Raw genomic sequence first — 21974 nt, forward strand, 5'->3', positions numbered from 1 at the left:
GAGACAGAGCATGTCTCCACACAGCACCTTCTGCCATCTTTAGCTCACTTTCCACAGTCTGTAGCCCGTCTCCCCTTTCTTGCTGGAAGGAAACCAGGCTGCTCCTGGGGCCAGCATTTGCATATCAGCCCATCCATTCTGGGGTGAGGAGAATGGATGCCCTAGGCCTGAGGAAGTTTGGAGAAACCCCTTGTCTCTAAAGGAGAAGAAAAATCTTAACTTTCAAAGTTTCCTTTTGCAGTGCCGGTTACATGTATACCAAAATTCTAATTGTGATTATCTTTTGAGATAGGATTAAGCTCTGATTCTAGGGAACCCAGTGTGTCTGCTAGTGGAGAGAAGGCAGCCCTGCGGCTCTCAACATCCGTGTGCCTTCTGGCCATGGGGCCTGATGTTGGGCTGGTGACCAGTGGCCTCCGGCTGACCAGAGCCAGCCTGCCCTGCTGCAGGAGGTGGGCAAGAAGATCCAGGCAGTGTCCTTCCTTTGACAGGCAGAGCCTGGACAGTGATTCAACTTAATGTAATCAGGATGCATTCAGGAGCCTCATGTTTATGCAGTCGACAGGCAGGATGCCATCCAGCAGAGCAAACACTCAAGCTGCAGTACAGGAATTGAAGTAACTCGGAGAATCGCTGTGTTGTAGCTTTAGAAAGAGTCTGTTAAGAGTGCTTATGGCTGAATTAACAAAAAGCGTGTGGGGGCTGGTGGTCGATGGAGATGGCCATGCCCTCTGATGTGCTGACACCCAGGCCAGCCACCCTGAGATTCGGAGGGAGGCCGCCCATTGGCTCCCTGTCTTCCAAGGTGAGTAGAAATAAAGAACCTAAGAGCTTGCTTGTTATCTGAAAAGAAAGGTGCTGTCTAATTGTTCTAAAAACCCAGATCTTTTTTGGGCAGTAAGTTAAGGACAAACCAAGGTCATAGGCCAGACTCTTAAAACAGCCCTCGGGGGCAGAGAGTCCAGGATGTACCCTCAGAGATGGTGGCAGGCTGGAATTTAGTGTCCAGGGAAAATAAACCACTCACGGTGTCTTCCCCAAAGACCAGCTCTGAGCAGGGATTTTGTGGATAAGCAGGAGCCCCGGTTCACAGTTTTTAGTTTAGTTAGTTGCCTACAGAACAGGAGGCTGGATGGATTGAAAACAGGACTAGGGCCTGATAAACTATTGGGAACTCAGAGAAACCTAATTGGTTTCCCACCTTCCCAGTGGCCAAAGGGTGCAGTCAGAGGGTGTGGGACTGTCCTTAGGAAGTAGTCCTGTACTGTCTCCAGTGCACTGGTAAATGGTTTGAGAAACTAGTGTTAACGTGGTAATTTTGATACTGGTTATTGCATAAATCCTCCTGGGAATCCTACTAGGAATGTGTTATGTTATTCTAGGGTTGAGGACATGAGTCTCAAAGGGGTGATTATGTCACCTCCACCCCACAGGGAGTGTGTGTTTGACGGGACAGAGCCCCAGCTTCCCCTGCCCGGGTGTGTTAAGGAGAAATCGCTGGTGCGGCTGCACACCCCCTGTGAGGCACACAGCCCCCTCGTCCCTGTCCTCTCTGTTTCTTACAGTGCTGCTCACCACTGGGGCTCGACACCATTCGTAGCTGAGAGGAGGGGCAGTCCAGAGTGCTGAGTCTACCTGGGGAGGTTGTGGGGAGGGAAGCTGGATACCGGAAGGTAGATGGGCTGTGTGGAAGCCAGCCCATGGAATCACAGTGGCCACAACAGACAGAAGGGAACGGCCTGAATGGGGTGGGGGGGGGGAGACCTGATGGTCTCAGTTGCTTCTTCCGTAAACCCAAATATTTAGTGTTTATTTCTTTGTTTGAAACAAGGTCTCACTGTGGACTAAATAACATGTGGGATGACCTTTCCACAATGGCAGTCCTGACTGTGTTAGCCTAAGGCCCGGCACTGTCAGCGGTCCCCCCCCTGGTATTGTCTCACTCCTGTCGCTTGTATCTGCTTTTACTGAAGAACAGTGGGGAGGGCTGGCACCCTGACTTTAGTGCTGTTCGCACACATCAAGTGGGCTCTCTTCTCTGCCCTGCCAGCTAGTCAGAGGCAGTTCTCTTTTTGTAGAATAAAGGTCAAACAAACCTGTCCCACAAGCTCATGTGTTTACCGTAATTTGGGTGGGTATTTTAAAGATTAAATACAGGTCACGCATGGTCACAAAACACCTGTAATTCCAGCGCTCAAGGCTGAGGCGAGTTCCAGCCCAGTCTGGACAACTCGGTGACTTAGCAGGACCCTGTCTGAAAATAAAAAGTGCTCAAAGGAGGGCTGGGGACGGGATGTGGTTAGTGTGAAGGCCCTGGGTTTCATCCCCATTCCTGGGCGAGGGGAGAGATTACACATGAAGGTCAAAAATACAGCATCACATTTAAAAAATCTTTGCACCAGAAATGAGCACCCACCCCCTGCTGGCCTCCACCCCACTTGCTTTTGGCTCATCTCATTGGCGTCCCAGGCAGACTTGCTGTGAAGGTCGAGTTACGAGAAAGGATCAACTGAATATAACGTTTTCCTTGTTTTTTTTTTTTGGTTCCGGGGATCGAACTTGGGTCCTTGCACTTGTGCAGCAGGCGGCGAAACCACTGAGCTAAATCCCCAGCCCCTATTTTCCTGTTTTCTAAGGTGCCTGTGGTCTCCTCTTTTTTGTACCCGAACTTGCCCTCGGGGAAGCAGAGGATTAGCCTGGGACCCGGGGTTCAGCCTCAGTTTTACCTTTGCCACTGACAGCTCAATGAACTTGAGCACACTCACTGCCACCCTGGTCTCCCACTTCTAAGCATCAAGTTGGGCTGTGAATTACTCTGGTTAAGGTGCGTTAAGGACTTGTTGTCACACACTTGATGAGCCCTCCTTAACAGGGTCGTTCACTGGTACAAGTGTCAATGGCTGTTTTAGCATTGCCTTGTGCCTTAGTCACTTTCTCGATGCTGGGATAAAAATACCCAACACCCAGGGCCGGGGATTTAGCTCAGTAGTTCCGGCACCTGCCTCACAAGTGCCAGGTCCCATGTTCAATCCCCAGTACCAAAAAAAAAACCCCAACACCCACCCAAAACTTAAAGGAAGAGTGGTTCATTTTGGTTGACAGTTTTTAGAGGTTCAGTCCGTGGTCGGCTGGCTCCAAGGCAGGAAGGACATGGTGCAAGGGTCTGGTGGATGAAAGCTGCTTACATCATGGTGGGCAGCAAGCAGTGAAGGAAGAGGTAGGGGCTGGCCTCAGGTGTGGATTCATCAGCAGAGTAATCCACTGATGCATACAGCACCCCATGATCAGTCACCATCCAGAAGCTCAACCTTGAACATATGGCCTTCTGGGGGGCATTCTAGATCTGAACCCCAACACCTTGGTTTAAGCATAACAGAGTTGTAGTCAACACTACTTTAAAACCTTTTAGCCATTCAGAAATGCTATGATACAACCACACCTAAAATTTTTTCACTGATGCCAAATGAGGTATCACATTGACTCATTTCTCAGCCTGATATGGAAGATCCCTTGTAGTATAACCTCAACTCCTCATTCTGATCTTAAATAATTCTCCTTTTCTCTGAGTATAGCTTATGACCCTGGCAAATTAAACCACTAGAATATCACCTCGAATATCCATTTCCCTATTTTTGAAACTTACTCATAAAGCCTAACTTAATGCCATCATCTTCATAAAACATTTTAAAGTTGTCTAAATGTTGTTGCTCTTTACCTTTGCAATTCCTAACTTTAGTTTATGCTTGTTTGACACTGGTAGATTTTTCTCACAGTCAAGTCAGATATGATTAGCATTTCATAGATTATTGCATTTTTATACTCCTTGGTATGACTTGGCTTTTACCCAAGCCTACTACAATATACAGTTAGTCCAGTAACTGTTTACATAATTTCATTTATTTAATTCAGCAAGGTTTATTGAAGGTGTGGTCTCTCCCAGGTAGTGTTCTAGGGACAAGGTCCCTGTCGCCAGGGACCAGATGGCCATGGGGACAGACATTAAAGGTAAACAGGTGGGTAAGCAGAATAGTGACAGATGTTACTAACTGCTGTGTAATGAGAATAAATGAGCAAAGGCCTCCCTGAAGGAGTCTGAGGTGAGTCAGTGAGAAGACCACAGCAGCCCCAGGATGTCCGGAAACTGAGAGCTGAGACCAGACACGGCACGTGCAGAACCTGTGTCAGGTGAGCCCTGGCTGTGCACCAGTGCAGGTTTCGGTTTCTGTTTTTTCTCAGAACAACACTCAGGTACTGACTGTGCGTGAGTCCTGTCTGATAGTTAGGAGTTAACATGTCAGTCTGGTTCTGTACTGTTTTTATCTAGATGATCAGTTTTGATTCATTCACAGGAAGTCAGTTTTTCCTCTCATGGTCTTGGACACAGAACATTGAGCTCAAATCCCAGTTCTGCCAATGACTGCCAGGGTGACTTCAAGCACATTGCTCACTCCTGATGGTGCAGGTGCCTTAGCCTGCGCGTGGATCCCAGCAACTACTTTGCAAAATTGTTAGAACCTCGTTAAATCGTGTGTGTCAAGTGCCTGGTGTGTAGTAGAAGCTGAGTAGGCAGTAGGGTGTGTGAAGCCGTTGTCAGGTTTGGCTGCCTGCTGGGTTCACCTGGTCAGGGCTTGCCCTGGCGAGGCCCTGTCTGAGGTGAAGCTGGCTTTGGGACGGGGGTCAGTGGGTCTTCAGGTGGTTGGGAGCGAGCCAGCCATGGGTGTGAGCAGTTGCAGTCCAAGCATCTCTGCCATGACGTGGCAGTCCCGGAAGGAAACCTCCTAAACTGCGAGTGGAAGGAACCCTTCCCTGGCTTGTTTATTCTTTTGTTTTGGTTGTGGCGACAGAACGCTGACCAACACAGGACTTGACAAGGTGTCGTTCATGCCGCAGCATCTGAGCTTGGTTTCCAGATGATTGCGGTTCGCACCCGTGGTTAAGCTCCTGACACAGTGGAGCTGTCACTGTGACAACACTGTCCTCCATGATGCAGAAATGGAGCCGATCTTCAGCAGAGATGCCCGCTCCCCACTTCCTCTTCCCTCCACCCCAGCCCTCCTCGGCGAACTGCTTTGATGAGGCAGCGAAGATAGAAATTGTACTGCGTTAAATGAGCTGGAGAAACTACCAGTAGATGCTTTTCTTAATCAAAGTATACCTCAATTTGTCTTCAGTCCCAGACTGAAGCCTTTCAGGATTTCCTATGTTATATTTGCAGCAGGAAAACAGGAAGAAAATAGCAACTTTAATTTTCTGGACTGAAAAGAAAATCTATTGTCACTCAAAACATTTATATTAAAAAAAATCTGTATTCAGGAGAGTCATTTGTTACAGTCCACAGAAGTTGCCACAATAAAGTTACTGAATCTGACTAAAATGAGAGGATTTTGGTATTTGGTTGTCTGTTACCTTCATAATGCTACTTTGGAGAGTCTCAGAGCTGACTGTGACCGTTAATCCTGGTATGTCAGCTTCCTTGGATTAAGAACATCTTGCAGATTAGCAGTGTGTGCTCTTGGGTGTGCCTGCGTGGGCCGTGGAGGCATGATTTGGGCACTATATGTGGTCCTTCATCTCTGCTTCTTTTGTGCTGCCCCCTGCTCTGCCTCCTGGTTGCAGCTTTGCTCCACTGTGTCCCTCTGCCATAATGTTTCTGCCAACCATAGACTTGACCTCTTGAAACTGAGGTAAATTAAACCTTTCTTCCTTTAGGTTGTGAGTGTAAGGTATTGTGTCTCAGTGAAAGGAAAGCTGCTAATGCAGAGAATTGGCATCAGACAAGTGGGGTCTTAGCTGTGACTGTATCTGAACATGTAGTTTAAAGCCTTTAGAACTGGTTTATGGGAGGGATTTGGAAAGTTTTAGAGAAATGGGTTAGAGAAGGCTGAGATCCCTGTAAAGAAAGCCTGATGGATAATTCTGGTCAGAGCTCAGAAGACCAAGATGCTGACAGGAGTGTAGACGGCTCAGGAAGTTTCAGTTGGGAACAAGGACTCTATTTGCAATTGGACTACAGGGCATGGGCATTACATTTTAGAAGAAAATTTGTCTGCATTTTGCCCATGTCTTGAAACTTTACAGGAGAATGAGACTAAGGGTGGTGGGTAGTTAATTTGGCGGAAGAAATTTTAAGACAACACGCAGGCTGTGACATGGGTACTGCTGGCTGCCTGTAGCCAGATTTCTTGTGAGAATCAGGGGTGAGAAGCAGAGCAAAACAATGTGAAAAGTGTAAAGTTTGGCCCACAAGAACATGTATAAATTTGGGCCAAAGGAAGTGTGGTTGAAAGAGTTGAGCACCATTAAAAAGAAACCAAGGACTTTGTTCAAGGACAGGAAGAAATATGCCTTCTGAATCAGCAAGACCTATGATGTCAGGCTTAAGTGTGCCAAACTGTCAGCCTTTTGCTTGAGAAGATATCTCTGGGACTCCTGCTTGAGCAGGGCCTCCTAGGAAATTGATTCCCTAGGATTCATTTCTTTGTGCTCAGCCTTCCAGGCACTTAGAGGCCCCTGCAGCCATGGTCCAGGGGGTCCTGGCTGCTGCTTCCACTAACAGCAGACCTTGGTGTTGTCCACTTGTGGCTGGCTTTACTGACATGCAGAATGCGAGAGTTGTGGGGTCAGGGAGGCTTCCTTCAAGATTTCAGAGGAAGGGAAGGAAAGGCAGGAAAGGAGCCCCAGAGAGGGCAGTGCTGTGGGAATGAAGCTGAAGGTGCAGTGGAGATCCCAGGAAATCAGAGATGCCGGGAACATAGAACATCCACGGAGGGAAGCTGCAGGCTGTGAGTAGAGCCAGCCATGGAGAGAGGAGGTTTGGGCTGGGACCAGCAAGGCCGTGGGAATTGGGCTGCCCATGTCCTTTAGGATCCACATTTTACCACCATGTGCCCTGGATATTGGACACGGAGCTACAGGATTTAATGTTCGCCCTGCTGGTTTTTGTTCTTGCTTTCATCTGATTCTTCTCTGTCCTATTCCTTCCTTTTTGGAATGAGAATGTGTACCTTGTGCCATTGTATCTTTGAGGTTTTGTGACTTGTTTCTGATTTTATAGAGTCACAGCTAAGCGTTTGCCTTGAGTCTCAAAAGAGACTTGGACTTGGACTTCTGAAAATGCTGGAGCTGCTAAGATGTTGGGGGAAAGGGTCATTGCGTTTGCAGCTGTGCACAGAATGGCTCCATTGTATCAGGTGAAATCATGGGCTTGCTGCTCTTCTTTGGGGATTAAATATTGTTAAGGAGCTCTGTTTGTGAAGTTGACAAGGATTGGATTGCGACTGGGTAATCCATATATATATATATGTTTTTTGAGACAGGGTCTCCCATTGTAGTTCAGGCTGGCCCTGAGCTCACTCTGTAGCCCAGGCTGGCCTCAAACTGACGGCAATCCTCTTGGCTCAGCCTCCCAAGTGCTGGGATTATAGGCGTGTGCCACCACACCTGGCTGTAAATTATTATTTTTGGGGGTTACTGGGGTCGAACTCTGAATCTTGCACTTCCGAGGCTAAATGCCTGGCTCCTTGGTAATCCTTATATATTGCACTGGGAATGTTAATAGATCTTTTCAAATTGCCTCTGTATGGCCTTTTGTTATACGCTCCTATCACCTTTACAAGAAGGAATAGCATTCTTTCACATGGCACCCATTGGCACTTGTACAGGATAAGGACTTGAATTCTATCCCTGTTGGAACCTACAGGACAAGACCCATTGCAGAGAAAAGTAGCAGTTAAAACCTGAAGGAGTCTGAGATGCTCACTGTCCTTCGCTCTGCTCCCTGTTGACCTATTTGATAACCATTCTTCACCGTTGTGGTCAGCATCTCATAGGGAGGACTTTCTCATTCCATTTCTGGGGAAATAAAAAACCAGTGTGCTTCAAAAAATGAGTGCACATGTAGCAGCATATGAGCAATATGCATGTTGGCAGTGTTTGTTACAGTAGCCTAAAGTGGATAATTTCAAAAATTAAAACTGTCTGAAACCTTAGTACTCTGAAGTTAATGTTAGTAGGAGCTTATACATGGCATAGCTGAGCAAATTATTTAATCCCAGACTTCACAACTTAACATTTCAATGGCAAGGCATAGACCATCAGTCAGTAAAAGACAGCATTTACGTTTGTAGTTGATGCAGTTCATCTGATGGTGAGTCGTGCTAGTGTGATGTCTGCACAGAAGGAGGGAACATAGGGCTCTTAACAGGAAGGTGTGGTCTGCAGGCCTGCAAGGGAAGATACTTGAGTGAAGACTACCAGATGGCGTGGGCGAGCTGTGTGGGTTTTGAAGATAAAAGCTGTGGGAAGTGGCTGTCCAAAGCCAAGTACGTGAAAAGGGACAGGGTGGCCGAAACAGGTGAACGAGGAGAACAGTAGGAGGAGATGCATGGGGCCACGGAGAGAGTTGAGGAATGCAGTTGGAGAGCTTGTGGCAGTGCCTGTCAAAGTACGTACCTGACGTGTGTGTGTAGAGATGGGAGTATAAGGGAGTTCTGTGCGGCCTCGCTTGCAAAGCACGTGGTGAAAGGGACTCTCAATGCCAGTAGAGAAGAGGAATAATAGTGTGACACATTCCAGCCAAGGAATACTATGTAACTACTGAGTAGGAGGGCCGAGTTTTAGGTGCTACTATGGGAAGATCTTCAAGATACATTGTTAAAGTGATGAAAGTCAAGGGTGTGTGTGTGTGTGTGTGTGTGTGTGTGTGTGTGTGTAACTGTAAATGAAAAGCCCTCATATCCTTATATACTTACTGAATGTTTTTAAGGACCTTACATTTTTTTTCACTGCTTTTCTTTAGTACCACAGACCCTAATGTTGAGAGGATTCTTAAAAATCCATAAGAAAAAGATAAGTAACTCATTAATACAGGCATGAATAGACGGCTTACAGCACAGGGATGTAACATTCCTTAGGCATTTCTTTTTGTAGACAAATGAAAAAAATGTTTAAATATACTCATAACTGTAGAAATAAAATAGCAATGCAATACCACTTTCATCTTCTAGATTGTGAGAGTTACAATTTTTGAGCAATTTAAGGGAGAGATGCTGTGGTGGAAGTGTGAATTCCTGCACTTTTTGGAGACTTGGGGTGTGATTTTACATTCTCTGTTTTAGCATTCAAAATGCCAAATTCTTATGTGTTAATGTGGAAAGGTTTCCAAAGAAGGCATGATTGTAAGGAAAAGATGTTAAGAATCACAGTAGTGTCTAAGGTTTAATTTTTAAAAGCATTTGTTCTATTAATTTATATAAACAAACGTATGTAAAAATCTGACACTTGGAATTGGGAGCCAGTTAGGAAAGTGAGAAAGACTGGGCTTTCATTTTACACTCCTCTCTCTATATTGCTTTTTAAAAAAATTATGTCCATGTTATTTTTGTAGTAAAAATCTTACTCACAATTTACATTGAGAAAGTTTCTTTTTCTACTTCATACAATTAAGCGAAGTAGTCACCAAATGATTATTTTTATTGCCTTCGCATGTATCATCCACTGGCAGTCTCCTATTATAAATCCCATAACAGATTTTGTCTCTTTTTTCCCCTGATATTCTCTGGTAGCTAGGCTTGGGGTAGGTAGGCACTCCATAAAAAATTTGCTCACTATAAACATAAAGGAAAAGTCTTTTGTAAAAAGTGCCCAATATTCCAGTACTGCTGTCATGCTGTCAAGTACACAATTACTGTTTCAGTTTCAGAAGGAAACCAACTTGTGTATCTCTTAAGTGAGTAAAAAAGTAAATAAGCACCTGTACAAAGAGTTTAGTATGAAAACCAAGAATGGATCTTGTGAGTGGTGACTGTTTAACATAACAGACCAACCTCTTCCTGGCTGTGTATTGGAGGGAAATTGTGATATTTTCCCTGGTTCTCGATGTCCCAGACTCACCCTGGGCTGCAGAGAAAAGTTAATGGCTGTGCTTTTCTCCCTGAGAGCTGTGTTCCTGTCTCAGTAACCCTAGTAGGTGTAAGGGAAATGTGATTGTTGATCCTGTTAGTGGACGTCCCCTTCAAGAAATCATATTTAGTTCAACAATTTTGTGGCACTGAAAGTGGCATTTATTAAATTTCATGAACCATGCACAGTGTGTTCTACTAGGTAGCTCTATTTCTGTGGAGACGGATGGACATGTGCTGGCCTGGAAGAAGGGCCCTTCTATAATAGAGGGTGGAATAGAGTTGCACAGGATGATTGAATTTTTATAAATAATACATACGTTTATATATGTTAAATGCACTGAATGGTGAGTAAGTGTAAAAAACTAATAATTTTCTTAGCCCATGTATTAAAACCTAAATAACTGGTTTAGAAGTTTCTTGTGTACTACATCAATGAGCTCAGCTTACCTTTGTGTTTAGGTTTGACGTGGCAATAATTACTGTTGAAATGTATTTGGTTAATCCTTCCTTTGCATGGAAAAGGATTTGTGATGCTGACCTCTAGCCCATTCCTATTGCCTTACTTTTAGAAATTTACTTAGTATAATAAAGCTTTTATCATGTAGCATTTATCAGTGAGGCTTTCCCACCGTGCGCAGTGGCCTTAGGGTGATGTGTTGTGTCTCCTAGCAGATTCTCTAGCTCCTGGAGTACTTCGCGCTCAGCATGCTGAATTGCTGTGGGCTTTTCCTTAAGGAAAGCAAAGCACCTTAAGGATCTCACAGAAGATTCAATCACTATCTTCACCCCTCCGTTGCTGTCTAACCTGCCCCGAGCAGACAGCTATGTGCTTTTCTTCATACTGCACTCAGTTAAGTTCCAGTTCTCCTCAGGTAGCAGTATGCTGTGCGGCAGTGGGGCGGGGTGTCTGAGCCCTGCTGACTCTGACCTCTATCTAGGCCTTGGCCTGCTGAAGGCCACCAGAGGCCACCAGCTGTCACACATCAGTGAGGTGGTCAGGAAGGAGACAGCTCGCCATAGGCTACTGTGGAAAGGTTTTTTTCTTAGGATTTTGTGCTTTCAATGTGGATTTTTTTTAGCTTTTATGATCTGTTTTGTTGCAAGGCAGACCTTCATTAATCAGGGTTATTTTACTAACCAAGGAAGTACCAACACACTGAGCTGCTTAGGGAAACTGACTCAGTCCTCTGTCCCTTCCTTCCTGAAAAGAAGCAAGTGTTTCATCCCCTTGGGGCCTGTTGGGTCTGTTAATGCACAGTGATGGGCTCCTAGAGGGAGGTCAGTGGGTGTGGCTTCCCCTTTCGCTGTCCTCTGTAGCAGACCACCAGGGAGAGTCACATCCCAATTCTAGGACCCTCTTTAGCTAATCCTCTTGCAGACAGGCCCCCATTCCTGAAAACATATTAACTTGCAGAATATTTAGATTTAACCAGCGCTGATGGGTTCCATACAGCTGCCAGTCCCTGGAGGGTTCAAGTTGGAGTCTTGCTTTTCCAGCAGCTGGGTTCTTACATCTTCCCTTTTGTATCCTGTCCTTTTTCTTCTCTCTTAAATAGGTATTCAAAGAAATGTGCAGCTATTCCTACTGTGGTGCAGTTCCGAGCATGCTTGTAGCCGTGTCTTATTTTAACTCTGTCCACTTTTATTCCTGCCTTGCACTGTAGCAACTTCCTATGTATAGGGCAGGGGTTCTTAACGTGGGTGGTGCTCTCAACCCTGTAATTCCCTGGGAAGCTGCACCACCCCCTCACCCCCACCCCCACCCTCACCCCCCCCACCCCCACCCCCCCCCCACCCCCACCCCCCCACCCCCCCACCCCCACCCCCCCCACCCCCCCCACCCCCGTACTGGGGATTGAACTTGGGTACTTGCGCTTGCTCAGTAGGTGGCAAAACCACTGAGCTAAATCCCCGGGCGCCTCCTGGGAAGCTTTTACAATCACCAGTATTGAGACCTTGACATCTTTCAAGGTTGGCATCCTGGCAGATGTCACGAGAACGGGGAAAGATTCTAGGAGGTTCTAGAATTTATCTGCCTGGCCCCTCTGGTGATTCTGATCATTTGGAATATACCCAGAAACTACGACCATTCTAGCATGATCTGTGGTTCTAGCTATGGCTATATGAGCAAGACATTGTTCATCTCTCAGTGTCTGGAAGGGATAGGATTCTGTTAGTAAACAAAAATATTGCAGCAAAGTTCAGTAGTACAGTTAAACCCCACTAGTGTGGGACAAACAATCAAACTTTGATTTTTCAAGTATTCAATTTGTGATAGAATCTTTTAAGTATCTTTTAAGAATCTTTTTGATAGATTGAAGAATTAGCATTTTTGTTCTTTTTCTGACTGTTGTAAACAATAAATTTTTGTTATAGATTAGGTAAGTTTCCTACACTTAATCTCTAAGGCTAGTCACCTGTAGAGCATTTAACCTATAATTACACCAAAAAACCTGATCAAATATAAGAAGTCATTTAAAGCCATGATTATTGTGATTTTTAAAGAAATAATCATAATTTATAATCTGAAAACTTTTTTTGTAACTGGTTTTTTTTGGTACTGGGGATTGAACATGGGACCTTGCGAGGCAGGTGGCAGAACCACTGAGCTAAATCCCCAGCCCCAATCTGAAAACTTTTAAGTGGTAAAAGTGGTTTTCATCTATGTAAATATGGTCAGTATATACTTCAAAATTCCATACTCATGGAAAATTAAAAAATATGTCATTTATTTCCCAAACTTGCCAAAACTTTGTTGAGATTAAGCAGGTATATATTGAGCAGTTAACATGGGCTTAAGATAATTTAATGTGTAATTCTCGTAATAATGCTCCAAGGAAAGTATGATCTCCATTTTACAGATGAGGGAGCAGAGACTGGGTCACAGAGTTATTAGCTGTCAAACGGGCAGAATTTGGACTCTGATCTCTCGCTGAAGACCCCTGGGCCTTTAATCTGCCAACTTGTGTGAGGGTGGGGTTCGGCGGTGTGCCCAGCCTTTCTTCTGCAGCCTGCTGATAGGTGAGGCCTGAGCCCTGGCTAGGGAGGGACTCTGGAGTGCTGCTGCTCCCTCTCCGGCTCACTCCGTCCACTACATCGCCGCTTCCCATTTGTTTGCCACCAACCCAGCTTCTCAACCCAGCGAGGATGGTGTGAGGCAGGGGGTGGCAGCTGAGGAGAAACCTGGAGTTGGGGCTTGATGGCAGGAGAGCTCAAGAAATAACTGGTGGAATCATGTGTTAAACTTGACATTAAGAAATTAGCATCAGTGACCGAAAGCTGATGCTTTTGAAATTTCTAAACTCTACTAAGTAAAATAAGAATTGCTGTATTTGATAAGAAGCCCATGCCTTGGTATCCAGGAGAAAAAATTTTGTTTCCCTACAGAGCAGGTGCAGAGCGGGTTAGGTCAGGGGGGACACTGAACCTTACAAAGCCGCTTAGGTCTGGGTTAAGGAACCCCAGGTGAGGAGCAGCCCTTCCTTTATTCCAGGGCTGGAGGAATTTCAGGAACGGCTTGGAAAAGTTCAGTGCATCTCTTTAGCTTTGTTTAAATCTGCAAAACCACTCTTAATTTTGTTTTGTTTTGTTTTTTTGGTACCGGCCTGCACTTGCACAGCAGGTGGCGAAACCACTGAGCTAAATCCCCGGCCCTGCAAAACCACTCTTAAGCTATTAACATTATAATGTTCCTTTGCTTCCTCATCTATTTGGGGACATGAGGTTTAAAATAATTTTCAGGATGCCAAGAAGGCTATTTTAAGAGGAAGATTTACATGGAGGATGAAATGTACCAACAGTTTATGAATCTTAAAAGAGTATTTTGTGTTTTCAGTTTTTTGTGGCAGGGTCTTGCTATATAGCCCAGGCTGGCCTTGAACTCTCAATAATCCTCCTGGCCTAGCTTTCCAATTGCTGGGATTATAGGCATGCACCACCACACCAGACTCTTAAAGGAGCATTTCTTATGCTTTATTTTCTTGACGCGGCACTTTTCGCCTTCCCAGCCTTGCGGATTGTTATGTCAATCAGTGGATTTTACACCCTTTCTGGCTGGCAGTTCTTAAGCTGTCCCACTCTCAATTAGGATTATTCTACAGTCTAACTATCTGTTAAATCAACGCACTTTTAAAGTTTGAAGCACACAGAAGAGCTAGGTAGGCGGTAAACGCTGTCACTGCACTGAGAAGATCAATATGTGGAGCAAGAGACTTAAGCAGCCTCCCGGGCGACAAGGGTGCGCTTTCCCTACATCTGCTGTCATTGTAACTCCTCACATTCCCCTTACTCCCCTGGAGAAGGCCTCCATGTGCCGCCAGGGCGCCTCAGACCTCCCTGTCGCCCCACTCTGTGGCAGGCCAGGGTCTCCCCACGAGGGGTCACCAGGTTCGATGTCCTCATCGTGAGAGGGAAGAACACTGTCTTTGGCCATTTTAAACAGCACTTTTGGGAGGAATCGGTGTTCACTTTGGAACAAGGTTTCTAGGACAGTGCAGGGAGGTGCTTTCCCCTTGTTACCTCCAGTTTCGTGGAATATATTTAGCCTGTAACATACATGCGCAGGCACACACACAGGCTCACACCTCACACATGCTCGGTGACCCAGTTTCTCAGCCCCCCTGCTCAGAGGTGTGTGTAAGAGGCCGAGTCTGAATGTGCCTTCTCTGCCCACGGGTGGCCGGGCCCAGGAGCTCTCCCCGGACCTCTGACTGGCAGACAGGCAAGGGCCTGCCTTCCCTGGACTCTTCTGCCCGAGCACCGAGCCACGGGTGGCAGGCAGAACACGGGTGGGTGTATGGAGGGAGAAGTTGGCCCCAGTGGCCTGGCAGCAGCAGGAGGTGCAGGGCCAGGAGGGGTTGTTCGGAGAATCCGCGTGGCTGATGGGCTGCTCCTCTGCAGTTGCCTCTTGGACAGGTTTCAGCTCATTCTCGGCCAGAAGGGTCCAGAGTGGGGCTGGGGATGGCTGAGGTGGCCTGGACAGGTGCAGGGAAACCGTTCTTAGGGTGGACTCCAACCGGAATTGAGCTTGGAGAACACTGTGCAGGGTGTGAGAGTCGCAAGAGCCACACCGTTTGAGTCAGGTGTTTGCCGCTGAGTGCTTTGCTCTGAGTTACCTCAGTCGTGACGTATTAGATAAATCCCTCTTTTACGTTTAGGTTGTTCACCCACTTTGGAACTTAAAGATGTTCATGTTTTCAAATGTGGACTTCTTACTGTTGACCACAGCCTCTGTAACAACATTAACCCTCACTGTCTAGCTACTGAGTGTGTCTGGCACACTCTGTTAAAGTTAATCTGCATGGAAACTCTTAGGACCACGAGGAAACTGAAAAAGCAAAAGATGAAGTAACTTGCCCCCAGCTCTACAGCTGGCAAGTGACAGAGGCAGGCATTAATGTAGGGTTTCTCATTCCTCAGTCCATCTTCATGTTATTGATGCTATTGGACAGCTTGCTAAACTTCCTTTCCTTCCTCCACTGGGTAAGCATGTCGGGTCTTCGTGTCCTTACTGCTCTACTTATGGGGCACTTTGGTAAATGAGTACATATAAATTTGACACACCCACACATCTGTTCTACTGGTCACACCCAGATGCTGATCTTATTAGTGACAATATGATTGGTGTTAGAGGACCTCGGAAACTCTGATCTTGGGGAACGCGTGTGATTCACTTTTAGAGACACTCGGTTAAGAACTTCAAAGTTACAGTTTAATTTTAAAATCATATAGTTTAATTTTAAAATCATGTTTTTAGTTTTAAAATGTCAATAGATATTATCACTAAATAATAAAATTAAACTTTGGAAATGAAAGGATCAGACAATGCAAGAGGATCCAAAAGGATTTAAGTAATGTGAAGAATCATGTCTGATGTATTCTGCTTTTAGAATTTTAAATATTTTTAAAAATACAAATTGGAGGACTTTCTAGAATCTTTCACTTTACTTTTGTTAGCTGTTGAGAAATTGGTATTTTGGAAGTTGGCTGTTGGTAGAGTGATGGTAGGTTTGAGATTTTCTTTTGCCATACAAAATTGTAACTTACAGGCTGGGTGTGATGGTGCACACCTGTAACCTCAGCACTTGGGAGGCTGAGGCAGGAAGATCGCAGTGAGTTCAAGGTCAGCCTGGGCTACATAGCAAGAGTATGTCTCAAAAAAATGCGTAACCTACAATAATGTGTATGGTTTGGGTATTTACTGTGTTGAGAACTATCTCAAACAAACCTAAAACCATCTAGAAGTAAACAATCCAAACCTACAAGGGCTTGCTTGCCTTACTTATTAATTAATTTATTTATTGTACTGGGGATTGAACCCAGAGCCTTTGCACCAGGCTACATCCCCAACCAGAGTTGCCCAGGCAGGCCTTGAACCTGTGGTCCTCCTGCCTCAGCCTCCCAAGCGCTGGGGTTATAGGCATGGGCCACGAGTGGTTGAGAGTTTGATTCTTGTGGCCTGTCTATTCTGGCTCCTCAGTTCAGGCGGTGAGAATGTCCTGTACCTTGAGCATGGTGAATTCTCTGTGGGGATACTGGCTGGATCGCTTTCCCTTTCATCCCTCCTGCATTGTGACTCCATCCTCCTGGGCCGCTCCCCGCCCAGCCTGCCTGCCTCTCTCGCTCTCCCCAGCCGTGGGGACCCTCTGGCACCACAGAGCACGCCTGCTCCACCCTGGGAGCTCACGCAGATCCATCTGGGCTGCAGCAGGGACTGCTGGGCGGAGGCAGGGAGGTTTCTTCAGTCCGTACACGCTGGCCTCTAAAATCTAGTCCTTTAGAGTGAGAGAATTTCTGTCTTTCACAATGGATTTCTTGGCAGACACCCCTCGGTAGTGATTACGGTTGTTCCATTTGGAATTAGTTCAGCTCATCAAAGCAAGGAGAGTCTGTAAAAAGAGCTTTAAGTTGTGATTTTATTGGCGGTGGCGGCATCCTCAGTGCAGGCCCCGCTAGCTGCATCCAGCTGGCTAAGTGGATGTTGATGCTTCGTGCAGATCAGTACGGTGTGAGCTGGAGAGAGGAGGGCGAGGTGACCACTGAGCTGGGACCCAGCACGGCTCTGTCTGAAGGCTTCTCTCTGCACTGGGGTTATTCACCTTCTCTGAGGAAAGGCATTTATGTAAAATGTGAGCATTCATCATCAGAACATTGAGAATAGGTGAAGCCGACACGCCTTAAGTGGTGCTGCACTACATAAATATGCCGTGAGTATGAGACCAAGTTTATGGATTTGCAGTGGAAGATGTCCTTTCCAGTATTTGAAATATTCATTACCAGTCCCGCGGCTCTCCATTTCCTACAAAGTACCTGTGTAGGGATTATTGATTGGGAGGCCATTGGAACACAGGGACCCACGTAGACTGGTGCGTTACTTCAGCTGTGACAGGAGGTGACAGACTGGTGTCATTAGTCATTGTGGGGTACAGAGAGTGCCTCAGTGTGACACATTCAGGCTTTGGGCCTTGAAATCGCTTTGTCAGTTCCTTGGCTCAAATTTTCCTCAAAGCCACCCTTCTCATGTTGTGAAATTGACTTACGTTCTTCTTGTTAATAATTTTCTTGATAGGAAACAAATTTTCTAATGTAGTATTGCTCAAACTTCAGTGTGCATCTAAATGTCCTGGGGAATCTTGTGAAGTATAGCTTCCTTTTTCTATGCAGAAATAAAGATTCTTTTTTTGAGACAGGATCTATGCATTTCAGGCTGGCCTTGAACTCATTATGTAGCTCAGGCTGGCCTCAAACTCACTGGTTGCCACCACCCTTTGAGAAGCTCAGCACCCTAAGATACTTCTTAGGATGGGTTATTTCTTGTTTTTGTTTTGGTTTTTTTGGTACCAGGGTTCGAACCCGGGACCTTGTGCTTGCGAGGCAGGCGGCGGAACCACTGAGCTAAATCCCCGGCCCTGGCTGGGTTATTTCTATACAAACTGACCTTTTTTTTTTAGCCTGTTTTGCATTTACTCTGGAAGTATAAAAAAGAATTATTAAGAAATTGAACTCATAAAATAACTGGAAGATCTGTAGTACATCCAAAATCTTTATGGGATCTATTGAGAAAGAAGTTCATTCTAAAGGTAAACAGACGAGGCATGGAAGTCTGGCTTCAGTGTGGTTGAGCTGAGGTTGGGAGATTGACCACTGATACCCCGCAATGTCAGAGAGGTTTTCCTTGTCAACTCTGGGATCAGGAGTTTGATGTTCTTCACACAGTTTTATAAGAAATTAAATGTCGCTAGGCATAATAGTGCATGCCTATAATCCCAGCATTTGGGAGGCTGAGGCAGAAGAATCAACAAGACACTGAGGGCAGCCTGGGCTACACAGTGAGTACAAGACCAGCCTAGAATACACAGTGAAACCCTGTCTCCAATTTAAAAAAAAGAAAAAAATATATACATATAAAAGAAATTAAATGTCAACGTGTATTATTCTACCCACGGTTTCTTCATGGTAGACAGTTAAGTGATTAGCTCTTCCATATTAGATTGAAGGATCTAAGAACTTGGTGAAGAGGTTAGCAGTTCCATATACGCTAAGAGGGTTAGGAAGGAATGTGTATAGGGGATAATCAGCAAGTCATAGAAAAGTTTTAGAAGATAGTGTTGTGTAATTAATAACTTTTCAAAGAGGTAAAATCACAATTAAAAGACTGATTGTATTGAAGGATCAGTGTATATTGTAAGATTGATGATATTTGAAGAAAAATGGCAATATAGCCTACAAGGGATACTGAATGATACCTGGGCTGGAGGCGGTGAGTGCTGATCACAAGCTGCCAAAGGGCAGGCCAGGGTTCTCGTAAGTATTTTAACAGTCTGTAAATTGAGAATAAGAGAATTTGGTGTAGGTTGATAGTTTGTCCAGACTTAATTGTAAGCTTTTCAACTAGACCCCAGAGTCTTTCTTCAGAAAGAGCTCTCAAGGTTTTGTTTGCATTCTTCCCAGAACCAGGAGAGGGATGCTGTTTTTGCACTTTTTGAAGTCATTAATGTTTCCTCCCTGTTATCTGTTTAGCTCACAGTGAGAGAGGTTGTCTAAGAAGCATCAGTACTGGACAGTCACTTTGGGGAAGTTCTCTGCTGCTCCTGGTAATTTTACAGTGTCATATCCAAGAGGTCGTCTCCGTGGTTAACAAAAGGATACGCACAATATTGTTCAGATTTAAACCTTAGGTACTTCTTGAGGACTTTAATGTTTTCATTTTAAAAGTTACCCTTGGTTGCAATTAAAAACTAGTCATTGAAGAGGTTTGGGCAATAAAAAAGAGCTTAATATTGCTCAGACTTTGCTCAAACTTTAAATTTCTCTTCATAACTTCAGGAACTCATAAAAATAATCTCCTGGTTATAATTAAGGAGTGCTTAGAGTTGAAGGCAGAAACGATTTGTTTTGGTTTATATAGAATGTCCCCCAAAGGGCTCATGTTCTCAGAGGTAGGGCTTTTGGGAGGTGGCTAGATCATGGGGAGGCTATAGCTGAATGTGAAGTTAGGCGGTGGGGCCTGATTGGAAGCGGTGGGTCACTGGGGGCAGGAGCTGGAAGGGGGAACCTCCCTCCCCAGCTCCTGCCTCTCACTCTCTGCTTCCTGACTGCCATGAAATGTGCAGCTTTCTGCTTCTGGCTCCTCTACTGTTTCTGTCCTGGAGCCAGCAGACCAGAGAACTGAAACAGTGAGCCAGAATAAACCTCTTCTCCCTTAAGTTATGGGTGTCAGGTTTTGTATCTTAGGTAAGACAGACTTGGTACCCAGGGTTGGGCTGTTGCTGTGGCTGTCTGAGGTTCAGATGCCTTTAGAACTGGCTCACAGGAGGAGTTTGGAAAGGTTTGGAAATGCCAGCTAGAAAAGCCCTAGAATGCTGTAAGCTAAACTTGACAGAAGATTATGATCATAGCTCAGAAGACCAAAATGATGATCAGAGATGCAGATGGTAAAAACAAGGCTCAGGAGGTTTCAATTGGGAACAAGGACTCCATTGACAGTCGGACTTCATCCTTTGCAGGCTAAGAGGTACAAACATAAAAGACTTTGTTTTCAGAAGACCAGCCCCAGGGCACCCTGCTCCAGAAGGGCTGGCGAGGGAAGTGGTTGCTTGGGATTCAGTTCACAGTGCTCAACCACCCAGAAACTCAAATCTCTGCAGCTATGATCCAAGGGGACCCAGCTACTGCTGGGGCTGGTGGCAGGTCTTGGTGTCAACTTTGTGGTGCTGATTTAGGCATGCAGAAGGCAAGAGTTGTGAGGTTGGAGACTTTCACCCAGATCTCAGAAGGCCTGGAATGCCAGGTAGTGTGCACTTGAGAGGGCAGTGTGTGAAATGCATGAGTGAACCCAGAAGTGCAATGGAGACTCCAGGCTATTGGAGAAGCCAGGGACATGAAACATTCTCTGGGGAAAGCCAGAGGCAGTGAGCAAAGCCAGCTCAAGAGAGGGGCCACCCGTGCAATTTGGAGATCACGTCTTGCCTATCTTTGCCCTGCACGGTTCCAGGCTTACTTTGATCTGATTTCTTTCTGTACCTTAGTTCTCCTTTGGCTTGTGCCATTGTATGCCAGCAGTGATTAAATTTCTTTTTAATTTTCACAGAGGCTTACAGCTAAAAGTTTGCCTTGTGTCTCAGAGGAGACTTTGGACTTGGACTTTTTAGCAATTCTGAAACTGTTAAGACTTTAATGACTCTTAGAGATAAACTAAATACATTTTGCTTTCATAAAGAGATATGTATGAGTCTTTTGGAGGTCAGGGGTTGAATTTATGCTTGATATGGAGAATATCCAGCAAAGGCCTCATGCACACATAGGCAAGGCTTTTCGAAGAGGACTGGGCCATGGGAGCAAAAGAGTTGGCTTGCTGTTAGGAGGCAAGGCACTGGGGGCAAGACCTGGAAGGGTGCATCTCCCTCCCTCTTCCTCCGTTCACTCTGCCTCCTGGCTGCTGTGACAGGAGCAGCTTCCTCTGCCATGCTGTTCCGCCCTAGAGCTGGCTGACCATGGACTGTGACCACGAGCCAAAATAATCCTCCCCTCCTTTAAGTTCGACATGACTGGTATTTTGTCCCAGCAATGAGATATTGACTCATTCAAAAAGTTAAAAAGAAACAGAGCTTCAGAGCCCATGTTAGTTCTTTTTCATGACTTTCTGTTGCAGTGAGTGGTAGAGACTGACAGAGAAAGGATGCCTGTCATGGCAGCTGCAGAAACCGATGGCATACATGCAGGCTTCTCCTGGCTTTGCCTTCTGGTCCAAACAGAAAGGAAACAATAAAAAGACCCAACTTTCCCACCTTTCTGTGAAACACAAATTAAGTTTTGGGGCTTATAGAAAGATCCTGTCCCTGCTGTCTTCCAAGTGACACAGAATAACAGATCAAAAGCCAGCAGCAGCCTAAGAAGCTCATTCTTCATTGCACCATTCTCTAAGATAATGAACAATGACTTGGTACCGGCCAACACTGCCATGCCTGAGGAAAGCCATGGATCCTCCCCCAGAGCAGGAGCAGCAGAATGCCAAGGTGCCAGGACGCATCCAGCCCACAGGCCTTACCGACTGGTGTAAGGGATGGATTAGGTAAGGTTCTCCGGTGGGGACCTGGAGCCACAAGACAAGAGAGAGGTTAATCAAACCCCAGGATTTCAAAACACTCTTAAGCAGATGGGGAGATTTGAGATTGTTTGCCGGAAAGCCTTAGTAATGTGGAGATTATTCAGTTATGTTAGATACTGTCTTGGTCACTTCCTTGTTGCAGAGATGCAATACCTGACAAAATTTAAAGAGGGAGAAGTTTATTTTGGCTCACAATTTCTAGAGATTTCAATGTACAGTCGCTGGCTTCAAGGCAGGTTGGCATGGCAGAGGAGAAATAGCTCATGGCATGGCAGCAGGAAGGAGAGAGAGAGGGATCTAGGGAGGAGGGAGAGAGACAGATCCTTCCAGACCTTGCCCCACATGACCCACATCCTCCCACCATCACATTTAACTGAGAATTCATCAGTGGATGGAAACACTAATAAGAACCATGTTCCCATGATCCATCATGTTCCCAAAGCCCCAGCTATGAGTGCCCGAGGCCT

The 21974-nt window shown here is 45.6% G+C and overlaps 1 protein-coding gene across 4 annotated transcripts in view; it reads left to right on the top strand.

Annotated features, from left to right (window-relative positions):
- Elovl6 (ELOVL fatty acid elongase 6) overlaps window positions 1–21974 on the top strand; it is a 124502-nt gene that overhangs the window by 25451 nt on the left and 77077 nt on the right. The window contains exon 1 of one of the 4 annotated variants that reach the window (XM_087198749.1): window positions 1804–8443. The exons of the other annotated variants lie outside the window; for them this stretch is intronic. Coding sequence (XP_087054875.1) covers window positions 8409–8443 — 35 coding nt within the window. The 5' untranslated portion in view covers window positions 1804–8408. Of the gene's footprint in view, window positions 1–1803; window positions 8444–21974 lie in introns of those variants that run through there. 4 annotated transcript variants of the gene reach the window in all.

This window comes from Heterocephalus glaber, unplaced genomic scaffold (assembly GCF_053883595.1).
Source record: "Heterocephalus glaber isolate CG9 unplaced genomic scaffold, H.glaber_assembly_v1.0 deba00001688, whole genome shotgun sequence".
In the NCBI taxonomy this organism is placed as follows: domain Eukaryota; kingdom Metazoa; phylum Chordata; class Mammalia; order Rodentia; family Bathyergidae; genus Heterocephalus; species Heterocephalus glaber.